General features: G+C 34.5%; 1 protein-coding gene and 1 long non-coding RNA gene across 3 annotated transcripts; one reads left to right on the top strand and one right to left on the bottom strand.

The window, feature by feature from the left end:
- Positions 1-2749: 2749 nt before the first annotated feature.
- Positions 2750-8041, top strand: LOC105421644 (sugar transport protein MST3). Its single transcript, XM_020675256.2, is given in 5 exon segments — positions 2750-2987; positions 4706-4993; positions 4996-5030; positions 5566-6195; positions 6863-8041. Coding segments are annotated over 5 exon segments (1605 nt in total). The 5' UTR covers positions 2750-2854; the 3' UTR covers positions 7382-8041.
- On the bottom strand, positions 5228-15304 carry LOC110008368 (uncharacterized). Of its 2 annotated transcripts, XR_002283207.2 has the most exons (4): positions 14746-15231; positions 11437-11570; positions 9830-9980; positions 5393-6174 (listed from the first exon to the last, which is right to left on the bottom strand). It is a non-coding gene; the product is annotated as an uncharacterized LOC110008368 (long non-coding RNA). The 2 variants fall into 2 exon arrangements; XR_002283208.2 differs by lacking the exon at positions 9830-9980 and having other exon boundaries at positions 5228-6174; positions 14746-15304.
- Positions 15305-17130: the final 1826 nt, after the last annotated feature.

Below are 17130 nucleotides of genomic sequence, written 5' to 3'. Positions count from 1 at the left end.
ATATGAAAATATAATTTAAGGATATCACAAAACTTTCCAATAGTGAAACCATATTTCTTGACACTATTTGAAGTTGGGCTCTAATTTGATTGTTTAGAGCCTCGGTTCTATACAAACTGCACCCTTACGTCAACGTGTTCTAATTTTAACTAAAAATAAAACAATTTGTTGTCTAATGATACTTTGACGATATCGTCCTACTAATTGGTTTAATTTAATATTGATCCGTTTTTTGGGATTTTGTTTTTGTGATGACTATAACGCTTCTTGATTTTTATTTCTAATAGAAGGATAAACGATATTTACTTAATTTTAAAGATATTCTAAAAACAAATTTTGTATTATTGAAAAAGATATATGAATTTAAAGATTTTAACTTACACATTTATAATTTTTAATAATTAAATATTATTAGTACAATCAATCTTGCCCAACAGATTTTAAATCTTGTGGTTGTGTCATTGATTAAGCTCAAAGTTAAAAAAAAAAATCTCAAACTTTGTGACACGCCCCAAGCCATCTGATTTGATATCTAATAGCTAATATTGATGGTGACCTTCTTGGGACAATGGCACATAGTCTCATAGTATACAAAACTTTTTAAAATAAAAAATGTTTATAGAAGTTGTAATCCTTATACTGTAGAAGTACGGTGCACCTAAAAAATCTATCGAAATAAGTCATTTTGTTATTAGAAAATTATCCAATTAATCATCTTGACCTTGATATATATGGATATGAAAGAAAAAAAGAATTTCAAGCTCTAAAAATAGTGCATATTATAACACATTATCTAGATCATCAATTTTCAAGATTTTTGAATGCTCATAAATCTTCTAGATTTGTACCATTTTTGAAGCTTTTGAATTTCATTATAGGGGTGAAAGACTTTTAGGTCATGATACGAGTTTTGGCACCGATAATACATATTTTAATGAGATTTTTAGGTGCACCTAATTGTTTTAGGTTGACACCTTATACAAGCCTCACCCTTTTATATATATAGGGATTTTCTAGGGTTAACTACCCCCCAAATTACATAGGTTAAGTTAAAGACCCTTGTGAAGTGTATTTTTCCTTTTACTGCCCCTATATACCTTGAAGACCAAATGATACAGAAAGACATTTTGGATTTTTTACTTTCAAACTTGAAAAATTTGAATTTTAAATTCCTATTCTTTCTCTCTCATTAATGTCCCCCATTCCTTCTCTCTTTATCTCTCCTTGTTGTCCTCCATCCTCTCTCTCTCTCCTTGTTGTCCTCCTTTCTATTCTTTTTCTTTCTTTAATGTTCCTCATCTTCTCTCTCTCCTTGCTGTCTTCCTTTCTATTCTTTTTCTTTCTTTATTGTCCCCCATCCTCTCTCTCTCCTTGCCGTCCTCTGTCCTATTATTTCTCTTTCCGTGTTATTATTTCTCTTTCCGTGTTATCCTCCTTCCTATTCTTTCTCTCTCATGGCTGTCCTCTTTTTTATTATTTGTCTCTCCTGGCTTCCCCCTTCCTATTCTTTATCTTTCCTTGTTGTCTCTCTTCCTATTATTTCTCTCATTTTCTCTCTTGATCCCATATGAGAGATTTCTTGCCAAAAGAGAGTTAGGATGGGGAGGGAAATGAGAGAGATAAAGAGAGAGAGAATGGGGGCAACAAGGAGAGAGAACGATTGGAAGGCGTGTGAGTGAGGAGCTTTAAATTTCAAGTAAAAAATCCAAAATGCATTTCTATATCATTTGATCTTCAAGTAATATAGAGATAGTAAAAGTAAAAATACGGTTCAAATATAATTATAAAAATTTAAAAGATGTATACCATTATTGATCGATACGTGTGGGTTTGAGAGATAACTTAGGGAGGGCTCATAGGAGGTTAGGTCAAATATTGATTCCATCGTATCTTTTAAACACAAAATAATCTTTTTCCAAAAAAATAATGTATATTAAACAATTTAAATTAGCCTTTTTCCTTTTTGTTTAATTTCTATTAGAATAGAAATTCAAATTAGTTTGAATTTATCCATAATTTCTATTTAAGTTTGAACTTATTCATACTACAAGAATAGAAATTCAAATTAGCGTTTTTTCCTTATAAGGAAATTAGATTTTCTTTTAATGTTGACTTGGGGTGAATTTATGTTCTTTTATCCAAAAATATCTATTCTCTTATCTTTAAATTATCCTTTTTCCTTATAGACAAATCAGATCCCCTTTTGCTAAAATTTTAAAGTTAGCTTTGGATAATTTATAACTTTTTATCTAAATCTCAATTTTCAATTTTTTATTTTTTATTTTTTATTTTTTATTTTTAACTTCCTCAATGTTCATATATTATTCTATTTCTCTATTTCGTGTCTAATAGTCAAGATTAATTATGACATCCAGCACCTAAGATAAATGTTCGCATTATATACTTTTCCATATTTAAATCTAAACTTGAATTATCCTTTTGAACCTTATAGATACGTTTTTTTATCCATTTATCTAGTCCTTATTTTAGCTATTTCCTTGGGTGTTAATCGTATTGAACACGCTGTAACCTATATCTTTATCTTGTGATTTGAGCACGAAGAGTTTTATTGTGTTGGGAACACGCTGTTACTTGCATCTTTATCTTGTGATTTGAGCACGAAGTTTATCGGGTTGGGAAACATGATAAGTAACTATATAAAGAGGTGTCTTCTTCAAAGAGTAGATCGTACTTTATTTTTGCTGAATGCCGAGAGAAAGATCGAGGAAGAGCTAGAGAGAGAGAAGAGAGTTTCTGGTTAGAGAGAGAGAGAGAGATCGGGATCCCTCTCTTGAGAGAGAAAGAAGAAAGCTTGAGGAAGAGCTAGAGAGAGAGAGAGAGGAAGAAGAGAGCCATGGCTGGAGGTATTGTTGCAAATAATGGGCAGATCAAAAACTATCCGGGGAAAACAACAGCTTTTGTGCTTATGACCTGTATAGTTGCGGCCTCAGGAGGGCTCATATTTGGTTATGATATTGGAATTTCAGGTCAGTTTCTTATTTCTTTGATAGTTTCTCTCTCTACTGTTCTACCTTTCTCTCTCTAAGACTTCCTTTTGTTCTTTCATGGTTTTCTCTCTCTACATATACCTCTTTCTTTGTTTCTCTTCTCTCTCTACATATCCCTCTTTCTACAAGTTTCCTTTTCTTTTCCATCGTTTTATCTCTCTGCCTATTTCTGTTTGTTTGTTTCTCTCTCTATGGATTTATTTTTTTGTTTCATAGTTCTATCTCTGTACGCCTTCATCTTCCTTTGTTTCTCTATATGTGTTTCTCTTTGTTTTTCCTGGTTTTATCTCTCTACCTATTTCTCTTTCTTTGTTTCTCTCTCTAGGGGCTTATTTTTTCTTTGATTTTCTCTCTCTATTTATTCATCTTTCTTCGTTTCGTTATCTTTTCCTTTTTCATGGTTTTATCCTATATCTCTTGGTTTTTTTTTTCTTTCATTGTTCTATCTCTTTGCCTATTTCTCTTCTCTTTTTTGTCTCTCTATACATGAATCCACTATTTAATGCCATGGATTTTGTGAGTTTTGCATTGATCTTAACTTAGAATGTTAATATTCTTGTTTCAAGCGCTAGAGATATTATGCCCAAAAAAAGAGATCCGTTATTCATTCATGAATGAGAATGTGGAGAGAGAGGAGAATACAGTGTACTGAGAGTTATTGTTTTTCTTTTATTGAGTATGTGTGTTGTGGTTTTTGGATTGATCTTAACATTCTTGTGTCAAGCGTTAATATTATGCCCAAAAAAAAGAGATTGAGAATGTGGAGAGAGGAGAGAATACAGTATACTTATGTGTGAGTTATTGTTTTATTGAGAGATACGTGAGAGTTATTGTTTTATTATGTGTGAGAGTTATTGTGTTATTGTTTTATTGAGTATGTGTGATAGTTATTGTTTTATTGAGAGATACATGAGAGTTATTTTTTCTGTTAATAAGGGAAAATTATGGATAACCTCAAAAAAAATAGATCTATGGACATAGAAAAAAATAGATTTCAAGATGTATGGACATAGAAAAAAATAGATTTCAAGATCTGAAAATTTTGTATCTTGTAACGTAATTTTGGACAATCAATTTTAAAGATTTTCAAATTTTCATATATATATATATATATATATATATATATATATAAAATAGAGAGAGAGAAAGATTCATAATCTCAACATTGTTATATTTGTTTCTTCTTAACCGGATTAGACTGACTAAACCACAATTACAATGTTAAACACAACATTTCATTCACACATTAAAAATTCTGTTTCGGACCAAGCTAACTTGGGTAGAATAAAAAAATTATTAAAAATCATAAACTCGTTTTTTTTGCATACGCCTTGTTTATATATTATCCACTTTTTGGATTCTTTTGAATTAATTAATCGAGAAGAAGGTTCTTATAATTCAATAGATCTTTGAACAAGTCTCAATCTTCAAGATTTAATAGACTTGAATAACTCGGATACGACGAGGTGGTAAAAGTTGACAACACCTTAAAAGTGCTACCAAATTCGATAACAAATTATGAACAACAATATACATTAGTTGCACATGTGCTAGTCATAAATCAATTTTTTAATGTCATCTTTGATATATTTTCACTTTTAATGTTGTTTGTAGTTTACTTTTATTTTTATTATTTTTTAGTTTTTAACTATTTGTTTCAATCGAACTCATCTCTTTGTGTTGCCTGTGTTTTGTAGGGGGAGTAACTTCAATGGATACCTTTTTGAAAAAATTCTTCCCCTCAGTTTTGATGAAGATGAAAGAGAATAAAGACAATGGAAACCAGTATTGCACCTTTGATAGCCAACTCCTTGTGACATTCACCTCGTCGCTCTACATCGCTGGTCTTTTGGCCTCTTTTGTCGCCTCTTATCTCACTCGCAAGTTTGGGCGTAAGCCAACTATGGTAGCGGGTGGACTTACATTTCTGCTGGGTGCCATTCTCAATGGTTTTGCCCAAAATGTGGCCATGCTTATAATAGGCAGATTCTTCTTGGTATCGGAGTAGGTTTTGCTAATCAGGTATAATACTTGTACTCATTCCTTCTTCATGAGGTTCATGAGAGAGATTTAATGTTATCAAAGTATTAGTTATGGGATTGCATACAATGAGACCATTTACTTTTGATATAATAAGGTTACAATTACTTACAATCATCCGGTGTGAAATATGATAGCTGGGATTGTATACAATGAGACTATTTACTTTTGATACAATAAGGTCATAATTACTTACAATAATCCGATTTGAAATATGATAGTTTGGTGTGTTACAAAATTCGAAAAAGTTTCTTTTGAAGTTTGAGCTTGGTCAATAGAATAAATACAACCACCTAATTTCACACCCGGATCAAAATTAATTGTAACCACCTTGTACCATGTAATTGTAGACTTTTCCTTAATTCATATGAGAGATTCTTTTAGTCATTCATTAGTTTCATAAACAACATCTGATTTTACTTCTCACTTTGTTGGACTGACTAAGTTATTCTAAAACTCTGCTAAGTAATCCCATTAACATGAGAGACAGAGCGCTCACTCTTCTCTTCCATTGCAGTCGGTCCCACTCTACTTGTCAGAGATGGCGCCGCCCAGGCTTCGTGGCGCCCTGAACATTATGTTCCAGCTCGCTATTACCGTGGGCATCCTCATGGCCAACCTCATAAATTACGGCACAAACAAGATGAAGGGTGACATAGGATGGAGAGTGTCCCTTGGCCTCGCTGCGGTCCCTGCCATCATCATGACCGTCGGATCCATTTTCCTCCCCGACACGCCAAACTCCCTCATCGAGCGTGGGAAAAACGACATAGCCAGGGCCATGTTACAGAAGATCAGAGGTACTACTGATGTGGGGGAAGAGTTTAACGATCTCATCGAGGCCAGCGAAGCTTCACAGAAGGTGAAACATCCCTGGAAGAACATCTTGAAGAGGAGGTACAGGCCGCAGCTGGTCATGGCCATTATGATACCAACCTTTCAACAGTTGACTGGGATCAATGTGATCATGTTCTATGCCCCAGTACTCTTCAGGACCATCGGATTTGGCAGCGATGCTTCGTTGATGTCGTCCGTGATCTCAGGTCTGGTAAACATGGTCGCCACCCTCGTGTCAGTGTGGACTGTCGACAAGGTTGGCCGTCGATTCTTGTTCCTTGAGGGAGGGCTGCAGATGTTCGGTTCGCAGGTGAGAGAAAAATTCAGTGACAGATCTATACTCTCTTTTAATGTTCAGCAATTTTTCAAAAAAATTTTTAAACAAATTCCCCTAGTTCAATTCACGCTTTTTATTTCTTTTATTTTTTTTAATTTTTTTTTTTTTTTTTTCAATAACTCAATAAGAAAGATAGGACCTTACTCATTTTTCAGAGTTAGGTTTTTTTTAAAGGTGTTATATGAGTGGTGCCAGTGGGAAGATCGCTGGGGTTGCCTACCACCACGACCCCAGACCCTTTCCTGATGCTCGTATTCCTGATGCTCCTGTTCATGTTCATGTCATCTTGACCAAACCAAAGATGCCCAAAAATTGGGCAGCCCCCCGGCTCGGCCATTAGACTCGGGCTTGGGCTCGAACCAACTCCCATGATTATACAGTAAAATTTTTAAATATTTTAAAAAATACAATAATATCTCCCTTTCTCTCCATGTAAATATATGTTTTTTTTTTCATTCACTTATATAGAATGCTTAATTCTCTTCTTTCTTCTCTTCTCTATCTATTATTCTTTTTCAAGTCTCTCTTATCTATCTATATCTATTCTCTTTTCTCCTTTTCTTATACTCCTTTCAACGCCCCTGCTCTGTTTCTTTTTTTATTCAACTCCCACTAACTAAACTCTTCTTTGCATTTTCAGATTGTCGTTGCTGCTCTCATTGCCGTGAATTTCGGTCTCACAGGCCAGGGCACCTTCTCTAAAACCTATGCCGATTTGGTGGTCTTCTTCATATGCATCTACGTCTCTGCCTTTGCGTGGTCCTGGGGACCATTGGGCTGGCTGGTCCCCTCTGAAATCTTCCCCCTTGAGATCAGGTCTGCTGGTCAGAGCATCAATGTCTCTGTGAACCTGCTCTTCACCTTCATCATTGCTCAAGTTTTCTTGTCCATGCTCTGTCACATGAAGTTTGGTCTCTTCTTCTTCTTCGCCGCCTTCGTGGGTCTCATGACTGCATTCATTTACTACTTTTTGCCTGAGACCAAGAATATTCCAATTGAGGAGATGGAGGAAGTATGGAAGGATCACAAGTTTTGGGGGAAGGTGATCAGGGATGAAGATGAGAAGGACATTGAGATGAGTTGAGCTGAGGGAGGACATGAACACACACTCTCTCTAGATCCCCCTGTTCTATTTTTCTTTGTTTTCTTCCAGGTTTAGGACTGGTGATTTTTATCTTTATTTTTGTTTTTGAAGTTTGAATTTAGATACCAAAAAGAAAACAACCCTTTTCCTCCATCCCCTAACATTCCAGGAATTGAAATTCATAAGAGAGGAGGGGGGTTTGAGGAAGAACCTGGTCCATCAGGACCAAAGCCAAAGAACATGTCCTCCATCATTATAGCAGCATCCCGTTCTTTATCACTAGAAGATGAACTTGAAGCCGAGTCCACCTCCACCACCGAGTTATCACGAAACACAATCGCAGCCAACGAACGACCTTTGAAGACACCCCTAGCTTGGAGCCTTGCCGAAGAGCGAGAACCCTTCACAGAAGCTTTAATAGTGGCCTTCATCTTCTTAACACTACCGATGGTTTTCACATGAGTCTTGGAAACAGAGGTTGGTTTAAGATTAGAGGGACCATTAACTTTGGTAGTCCCCTCACGGGAGGACTGGATGTTGTTCATATCTTCTAGACATGAGAGGGGATGGTGAGGTGGGGAGTGGGAGAGGGAACATAAAAAAAGAGAAGGGTCTCAAGGAGGAACGTTTCTTGTAGGACACTATTGTCTAGCCTCTGAAGAGTGTCAAGTTTCTCTGAAGAGACTCAATGTCCATTAATCATATGAATATACAGACTTATTATTTATAGACAAATTACAGATGGCAATAATAGAAACTAAATAATAGAAACTAAATCACAGATACCTAAACTATACCCAGACTTACCATAATGTACATATACTCTACTAATCCTTCCCACAATATGTACTTTCCACATTAACGTGATACACATTATATACTTTCCTTTCACACTCCCCCTCAAACTCAAGATGCTATGTTTGAACACTAAGTTGCAGACCATAATGTACATATACTCTACTAATCCTTCCCACAATATGTACTTTCCACATTAACGTGATACACATTATATACTTTCCTTTCACACTCCCCCTCAAACTCAAGATGCTATGTTTGAACACTAAGTTGCGGAAACGTGTAGTGGATCTTCAATAGTACACCGAGCTTTGAGTTGGAGACAAAAGAACATACACTACTTATCTCTTACAAATCAGTCGGACAATCCTGGAGAGATAGTGCACTTGAGAAATTACTAGGAAAAAATCCCAAAAATAAAACAGATCAAAGAGTCGAAAACGACTCGACTCGGCAAAGAGACATAGCAGAGAGTCGAAACATGACTCGACAGAAGTTGCACCGACTGGGTGAGCAACAGACTCATCCTGAAAATTGGCGATAATGCTTCAAGGATGAGGAATTGACACAACTAAGATGAACCTTGCTCGGATACCATGTGAATAGTCTCAGGTATCTCTGAAGAGACTCAATGTCCAATAATTATACGAATAAACAGACTTGCCTTTTATAGATAGATGACAATAATAGAAACTAAATCACTGATACCTAAACTATATCTAGACATATCATAGTGTACATATACTCTACTATTTGCAATATATGCTTTTCATATTAACTTGATACACAAGATATACTTTCCTTTCATACAACTTTCACGGTTCATAGAAGCCCTTTCATTGGGATCAGGGTTTGTAGCCCCTGGATAAAGATTTTGTGGTATGCAAAACCATTAAAATTCAGGGGACAAGAGTAGGGAATGGAGTCAGGGTTAAGTGATTCAACAAGGATTATAAGGCGGCCTAAGGGGTGAGAACTTAAGGATTTCCAGTGAATTGAAATAAAGCCACCACAGGAGTCCCCAATGGCTTTAAAGAGGAAATCAGAACAAAGATGGATTGGAATACCCTAGAAAAGAATTCGTACATTAGTTTTTCATTCGGCGTCAATGGACTCAGTCCATTTTCTGAGAGTCTCTGAAACAAAGACGACTAAGGCGAACGTTGGAAGGGATGAGAGCTCCGTCCGGCAAAGAGATAAAGTTCATTGTGCATTTTCTGAGAGTCTCTGAAAAAAGACAACTAAGGCGAACGTTGGATGGGATGAGAGCTCCGTCCGACAAAGAGATAAGTTTCATTGTGCAAAGGCTTGTGGTCATTTTTTGAAGATAGGCTGGAAGCATTCAGTGATTCCTCTGATATCGTTTATTTGAGCTAAGAAAGAATCTATTAGGGAATTTTTTATGGAAAAAATATGCTACAAAGTCTTGGGGAGCCAAATATGAGGCACCCCATTGGATAAAGAAAATTAGGGTGAAAGGGGAGATGTGGACCTTAATTGAAGGTGCATGGATGTTGGCTGTAAAAGAGGATGCAAGATGGGTGGTGATGCTTGGAGAAGAGGATGAAGATTGGGCAATATTAATTACGACAATATCTATAGAATATTTTTTGGAGTTAGAGACTTCCGAGGCAAGCTTGTTGGAGACAGAGATGGGGAGGGGGCAAACAAGATTAATAAACTGACAGTAGAAGGGGTAGAGGGGTAAGGGGCAAGCTTGGGCCATACATTTGGTTGTCGATTTTGGCTGATATCACGAGCAGTGGCTTGAACTGTGTAACCCCTCAGTAAAAGGACCTTGACGAGCCTTCAGGCAATGAAGCCTAAAGGTCCACTCACGCATACTTCATGTTCATCCTCTCTTTAACTTTCCCTAGCTCTGCAAGAATAGTGAAATAGCCATGTTCTTGTTAAGGAAGATGAAGCAAATGGATCCTCGCTTGAAAAAAATGAGGTATCTTTTACGAGGCTTGCAAATGGATCTGCTTATAAGTCTGTAAGAGAGGATGCAGAGGGTTGAGAGAGAGCGGTGAGGGAGATTTGTGAGAGAGAATTGCATGCTTCAATTACAAAAGATTGTTTTGTTTGCACTTAAATAGGATATTTAAATGGAGTAAAGTTTGTTTAAGTCACACTTATATAGGAATTTATATGGTTTAAAGTATGTTTTCGTTGCACTCGTAGAGGAACTTAAATACGGATTAATGTTCATCCTCAAGTTGTGATTTTTGGGGTTGTATCTCAAATCTCACCGAAAAAAGTTGTTTCGGCATGAAAAAAACCTTAGATAGATTAAAGACATTTATAAATCGACAAAAAATGATTTCAAGTCCTAAAAATAGTGTATCTACTAATGTATTATCTGAACCATTACCATTCATAGATATGTCAAATTTGTACCTTGTTTGGCTTCAATTTTCATAATCATTTTATGGATAGCACCACAACTTTTATATGGATAGTGTAATATATGTAATTCCATGTGGAATAATTCCTCCATAAAATAATATATTACCACCGGGCAATATTTTTTGTTTCTTAACCTCCACTAAGCTGCACCTTATATGATAAATTAATATTTTAATCAATTAAGCATTGTTGCAAACATAATTGGGCAATAAATAAAATTGGCAATTATTTCACTAGGTAATGTGGTTTTAGAAACCCATATGTAAAATTTCCAAGGCACGTGGGTTTAGAATTCCATTTTGTATTGTAACACCGCATATGTATATATGCATGTCCAGCCCAAAGGGCTGAGGTGAGCCAGATTTCGGCTTAAGAGCCACGTCATCTCAGCCCCGAGCTGAGCCTGGGCCTGTACGGAGAACGGTTCGTCTTCACGTGAATCCACGAGTATATTACTAATAACACAATTTATTAAAGGACCCGGTTTCTATGCGGCCAAGCCTGCATATGTAGAAATGCGGACCTATTAATAAATCTATTTTTGAGATGAATTTTTACATTTAATTTTTAAGGATTTGTAATCTCTAACATGGAGACATGAATATGAAAAAATAAGTAAATTTTAAAAGCTAGAAATAATAGTTCTAATAAGAAAACATTTGGACCGTTAGTTTCCATTGTTTTTAGATGGAACAACTACTTGCATCCATCTTAAAAATGGATGCTTTACACTTTTTGAACCGTATATATAATCATGCAGTCCAGTCCGCATGAAACAATTTTCCTTTATTAAAATATAACTAATGACGACAGTTTATCGAAGTAACATTTAACCATTTTATATAATTTTTAATTATAGGCCATCATACATAACACAATATAATTTATAACGTTAATGAATATAAAGAACCAAATTATAGAGTTACCTTACTTGTTTCCGACACCGCCAATGCCATTGCATCATATGACCATCGACTCGTTTCTATCTCCCAAGCATAAATGTCCATTAATTGTGCTTCCAAACACATTGAGTCAAGTTCAGAAACAAAATCTCTCTTCCCTGTTACATCATAAAATTATTCTGGGTTACAGTCAAAATCACTAGATTATTTCAAAAACTACATAGTATTATGTAATATTATTTAATTATTGCTTTTTTAATTTTTTCAGTTATTTTTATTTATTTTTGGATAAAAACATGTGATTTTTAACAAATTATTTTAAATAAAATAAAAACACATTTTTTTTTAAAAAAATTAACTTATACGTAAAACTGCTTATAAATTTACCTCAAATAATTGTCTTACTTGTTCTCACCTGACCCTGACCCTGTAAATAGGGTCCTCCTTTTCTGTATACTTATCTATCATCTCTTTAAAAAAGAATGTAATAAATATATCTAGAAAAACACTTAAACCGTTGCTCCCTCTCTCCCTCTCACATGCGCTCGTGGGACCACGCCGACAAGTCTCTTCTCTATCAAACACATGTTCGTACAAACAGAAACCTTCTCGTTTTTCTTCCTTCCTAAACCAACATCTCTCTCATATGCATTCATGCAAAACACACCTTTAAGGCCTGTTTGACATCGGAAAGCTAGTGATATTTGAAACTCTTTCTCTATGTGAATCTAGATTTTCTGGCTCCTAATATTAGGAACTACCATGTTTGGTAACTTGTATGGAATTTAGAGGGAGCCTAAAAACCTCTCTTCGGTACCACTTGAACGTTATCAAATCGGGAGACCTAGTAACTAACCAATTTAATTCATACATGGAAGTGAATCTCATAATAGATCAAACTAGAAGAATAGTTTTTACATACCTAGTAACCAACCAATTTAATTCATATATAGAAGATAATCCAATAGGTTATCCATAATAGATCAAGCAACAATACTGGTTTAGACACTCCAAAAAGCTCCTTACATATGACATACGTTTATTAGTTGAAGTTGAGGAATAATTGAAGGTTGGGTATGCATGCCTACTCAATTCAGATATCACCTAAGAACCACTTCAAAGATTCAATTCAACAGTCAACTTAACATATAAAAATTATTAGGGGTGAGAGCAGATCGGATCGGGGTTGGATCCGACCATATCCGGATCAGAATCCGAATAGTATGCATCGGATCCATATCTGGATCCCAATAGTATACATCAGATTTGGATCTGGATCCTGATTACATATGCTATTTAAAAAGAATTATATATAAAATAAATATTTACTATTTAAAAAAATTGAGTTGACTTTTTTATCCGGTAAAAAAGTTAGGGCTTGTATACAATGAGATCATTTCTCTTTTGTACAAGGAGGTCACAATTACTTACAACCATTTGATGTGAAATATGATAGCTTGAGTGTGTTACAAAGTTCGAAAAAATTTCTTTTGAACTTTGAGCTTGGTCAATGAAATAAATGCAGATTTCACATCCAATGGTCAAGATTAATTGTGACTACCTTGTACCAAAGGTAAATAGTATCTTCATTTACTTTCCCAAAAAGTTATGGATCATTTTGTAGACATCCAAAATAAAATATTAGTAAGGATCATGGATGAACCAATAGACAATGTGCAGTAAAAGTAAATGGCTGATACATGCCCATTTTTTGCTGAACATCTATCTAAATTTAGCATGGGTTTCACTTTGTTTAAACACCAACAGCTTTATGTGCATGTTTCAATCAACTAAAGGCCATTTTTTTTAATATAAAAGATCGGAATTCGGCAATTAGACCAAGGTTTTCGAGGTCACAAAATTTATCGTTCTATCACCATTGTGCTCAGCAGAATTTGTAACATGAATCAATTTAAAGAATATCAGAAAATTCAATTTTAAAAACTATAAAAAAGGAATAAAATTTGCTAGATAAAATTAAGCACAACGGTCATATATATCCAGTATAGATAATAATAAAGAGACACGAAATTTGTATGCGAAGTTGGTAAAAAACAAAGATCACTAACAATCAAAGAGAAATCATTAAGCTGAGCTTACAAAAACCCAACACATCATTAAAGGGGCCTACAGTTTGCTGGTTTATGCAATTTTTAATGGATTTTTCTTTTAAATAATTAAAATTGCATATTTTTTACCCCAACTTTATGTACTTTACATGTAATAAACACAACAAAATGGTAGTGAGATGTTTCATGAGATACTCACATAAGGATATAAGCAAGTAAATCAGAAGAATAGAGTCAATATTCATAATAAAAAGCAACAATAAACAGACTGAGATTGTAATATGTAACTTCCTCCATAAAAAAAAGAAAAAGAAAAAAAGAGGTGATTTTGCTATTAACCTAGATTTGGATATAAAATTGGTGAATAGACGAAAACACTTGGCACGATGTGACTAATACCTCTACAAAATCATAGAATCCAAAACATGAGAAACTTAATTGCATATCGCAAATAGGAATAAAAATAGACCTCAAAGAAGTTAAAAAACAATTGATATATGAACCAATCATGGAATTCAGGTCCATAGACTTCAATCAAGAGAGAGAGACCTAAATTTTGTAGAGAGAAAAGAGGTAACCTAAGCAAAAGAGCAAGAAAAGGACAAGAAATATTGGCAAAATTATAAAAATATATCATCGAGCTTAATATTCACACCTAATGTGTAGGTTGTTTGGAGTCCCACTGCGATTAACTAAACATCACGGTGGACATGAACTCCTTTTTTAATAGGACTAAAACAAGGGATCTGGAAGAACGAGATGCTTTCGCTTTCTTCGAAGTTTTAAACGCCTCACCTCGATAATGTTTCGAGGAGAAAAACTCCTTTTTTAATAGGACTAAAACAAGGGATTTGGAAGAACGAGATGCTCTCGCTTTCTTCGAAGTTTTAAATGCCTCACCTCGATAATGTTTCGAGGAGAAAACGGCCACCTGAGAAGTGCACTCCAAGGTTATAGTCAGATTGAAATACAAGTTTGAGTCCCTAAGTTGCACGATACAAATATGTCCTTCCAATCGGTATGATATTTACAATTGGTTATAAATCTATCTCATTACAAAATTTATTATTCAATGGGTATATTATAATAAAACATCGATTAAAAACATCTTCTTTCACTAAAAATTAGTCTTCCAATCAGTAACATAACGACAATTTAACATTGATAGAAAAATAAAAGCACATATATATCTTACATATTAAAATAACAAAAGATAGATTTATGTAACAGTAATTATCACCTGAGAAATCAGGTGAGAACATACCTTCAAAACATTTTCTTTCTGTCTCCAAGCCTCTGTCATTAAATTTAATAAGAAGCATGCAACAAATTTTTTTACAAAAGAGAGAGAGTAGAGAGTAGAGACCTCACTGGTTTATTTCTTTACTTGAGAGAGGGAGAGAGGGTACATGTTAGTAGGAGGAGAGAGAGAGCGCTCTTGTTTTTAACGAGAGAGAGGCAAAACACAACAGCTCATAGGAAGGTGATACAAGGGGATTGAAAAGTTGCCACGAAGGTGGTAAGGAAAGAAGCACCTCATGTCAAAATGCAAAGTAAAAGATGGTGATAAAAATAGACCACCAAATTTATAAGAAATAGCACTTTTCAATAAAAAGCTGACGTGTTCCAAAAATCTCAAATCACTGCGAGATCAAATGCGATGAAAAGGGGAAGAGAGGCAGACGGGAAGCAAAATAAATAGAGAGAAGAGAATAGAGATTAGAGATTAGAGAATGAAGAAAGAGCAATGGAGAGAGAACAGGAAATGAGAGAGTTATATAGGCAGCCAACATGTGGAGAGAGAGAGAGAGACGGCAACAAAAATGTAGAGAGGGAGTGGTAATGAATGGAGAGAGAGACTTACATGGAAATAGAGAGACAACCAACTGACATGTAAAGAGAGAGACAGGGGGAGAAGCAATGACACTCTTCCTGATTCGTCTCCACGCGAGGAATGAATTCGGCCAAGTTATGCACACCTTTTTTTTACCATAAATTTTTTTTTTAACAAATTAGGAAAAATGTTTAGTGTTAATAGAAACCATTAAAAGGTTTAAAAAGATTAAAAAATATATAATATGGACTATTAAAATTTTTATTTATATATTGAATGTTTTTTAAAAGTATGAAGAAATATATGAAAGATTCCATATCATCCTAAAAACTATCAAAATCATCTAAATCTAAGCAATAAATTCGTCATTATTTCTATTTTAATTTTCAGGGGCATTTTTTAGGGGACGATTTGGGCACCCACTCGCCCAAAACTCGGGCCGAGTCACAATCAAAATCACAAGAAAACTACTCCCTACCTCTTCAATGGAATATATAAAACTTAGGATATCATCATAGGAGCTGCACTTGAATTCAATCAAACACATACTATTAGGGCATGTTTGGATCGACGATAGTTAATCTTATCATGGACATATATTATCTAAATTAATATACTATACCTAATATTATATGGGTTTAGTTTGCATAAGGTTGCAACCTAAAACAATCAAATTAAGGCTCACCTCAACTAAAAATTTTATCTAAAGATGTATGTTTGGTGTCCAAAATTCCTAGAATAGCTTTAAAATGTATTTTTATCTTTAATTACAAAATTTAAAATTCTAAAAATAATTAAGATAGAGTAGATCTATAAATAGGTAAAAATCTTGAAAAAGAGCAATCTACATAATTCATTATAAGATGTACTATTTTTTAGGCTTGAAGTATGTTTCTTTTTCCATATCCATAAATCTAGAGTTTGAGATGATCAATCAGAAGGCTTTCCATCGTCAAAAAAGACTTTTCCAATGAATTTATGGGGTGCATCTTACTAATTTTAGTTATTTTTAGGTATTTATAGCTAAAAAATACAATTTTTAGCAAATTACTTCGAATACAATATAAACATTTCTTCAAAAACTAGATTTATATATAAAATTGCATATGAAGATTATCTAAAATAACTATATTTATGTTGCCAAACAACCAAGTAATTCATTACTGCGGCTAGTTTTATTAAGTAATAAAGTATCAATGATAGCCATTACACTCAAACAAGGTTTTAATTTGTATAAGGCTGAGGCCCTAAACAATCAAAATGAAGTGCACCTTCAAATAGTGTCAAAAGATATTGTTTTAATACTACAAATCTATGTGATAGTCTCAAAATTTATTTCTATATCTAGTTATAGAATTTAAAGGTTAAAAAATAATATACATTTATGAGCACTTGAAACTCTCGAAAATGGACAGTCTAGATAATACATTGCAACATGTACTATTTCCAAGACTTGAAATCGATTTTTTCTCACATCCGTACATCGGTCAAGATGAGCAATTGGAAGATTTTTTAGCATTAAAACAACTTCTTCCAGCAGATTTTAATTTTTTCTCACATCCATACATCGGTCGAGATGAGCAATTGGAAGATTTTTTAGTATTAAAACAACTCCTTCCAGCATATTTTAATAGGTATCTTAATTTGATTGTTTAGGACCTCACCCTCATATACACTTCTTCACCCAAGATAAACTCGTAAGCGCCGTTCCCCCCTGGTTTACAAGGATGCATTCGTGGGAACGCAGGCCTTTAACGCCCTCCTAAACAACCAAAACTCTCCCTTTCTCTCTCTAGCATATTTCATCTAAAGAGA

The sequence above is a fragment of the Amborella trichopoda genome, chromosome 12 (genome assembly GCF_054954075.1).
Source record: "Amborella trichopoda isolate Santa Cruz 75 chromosome 12, AtrichopodaSantaCruz75HAP2 v2.0, whole genome shotgun sequence".
Taxonomy (NCBI): Eukaryota; Viridiplantae; Streptophyta; class Magnoliopsida; order Amborellales; family Amborellaceae; genus Amborella; species Amborella trichopoda.
The sequence above is the reverse complement of the archived record's forward strand: the minus strand, read 5'-3'. Positions and strand labels throughout refer to the sequence as shown.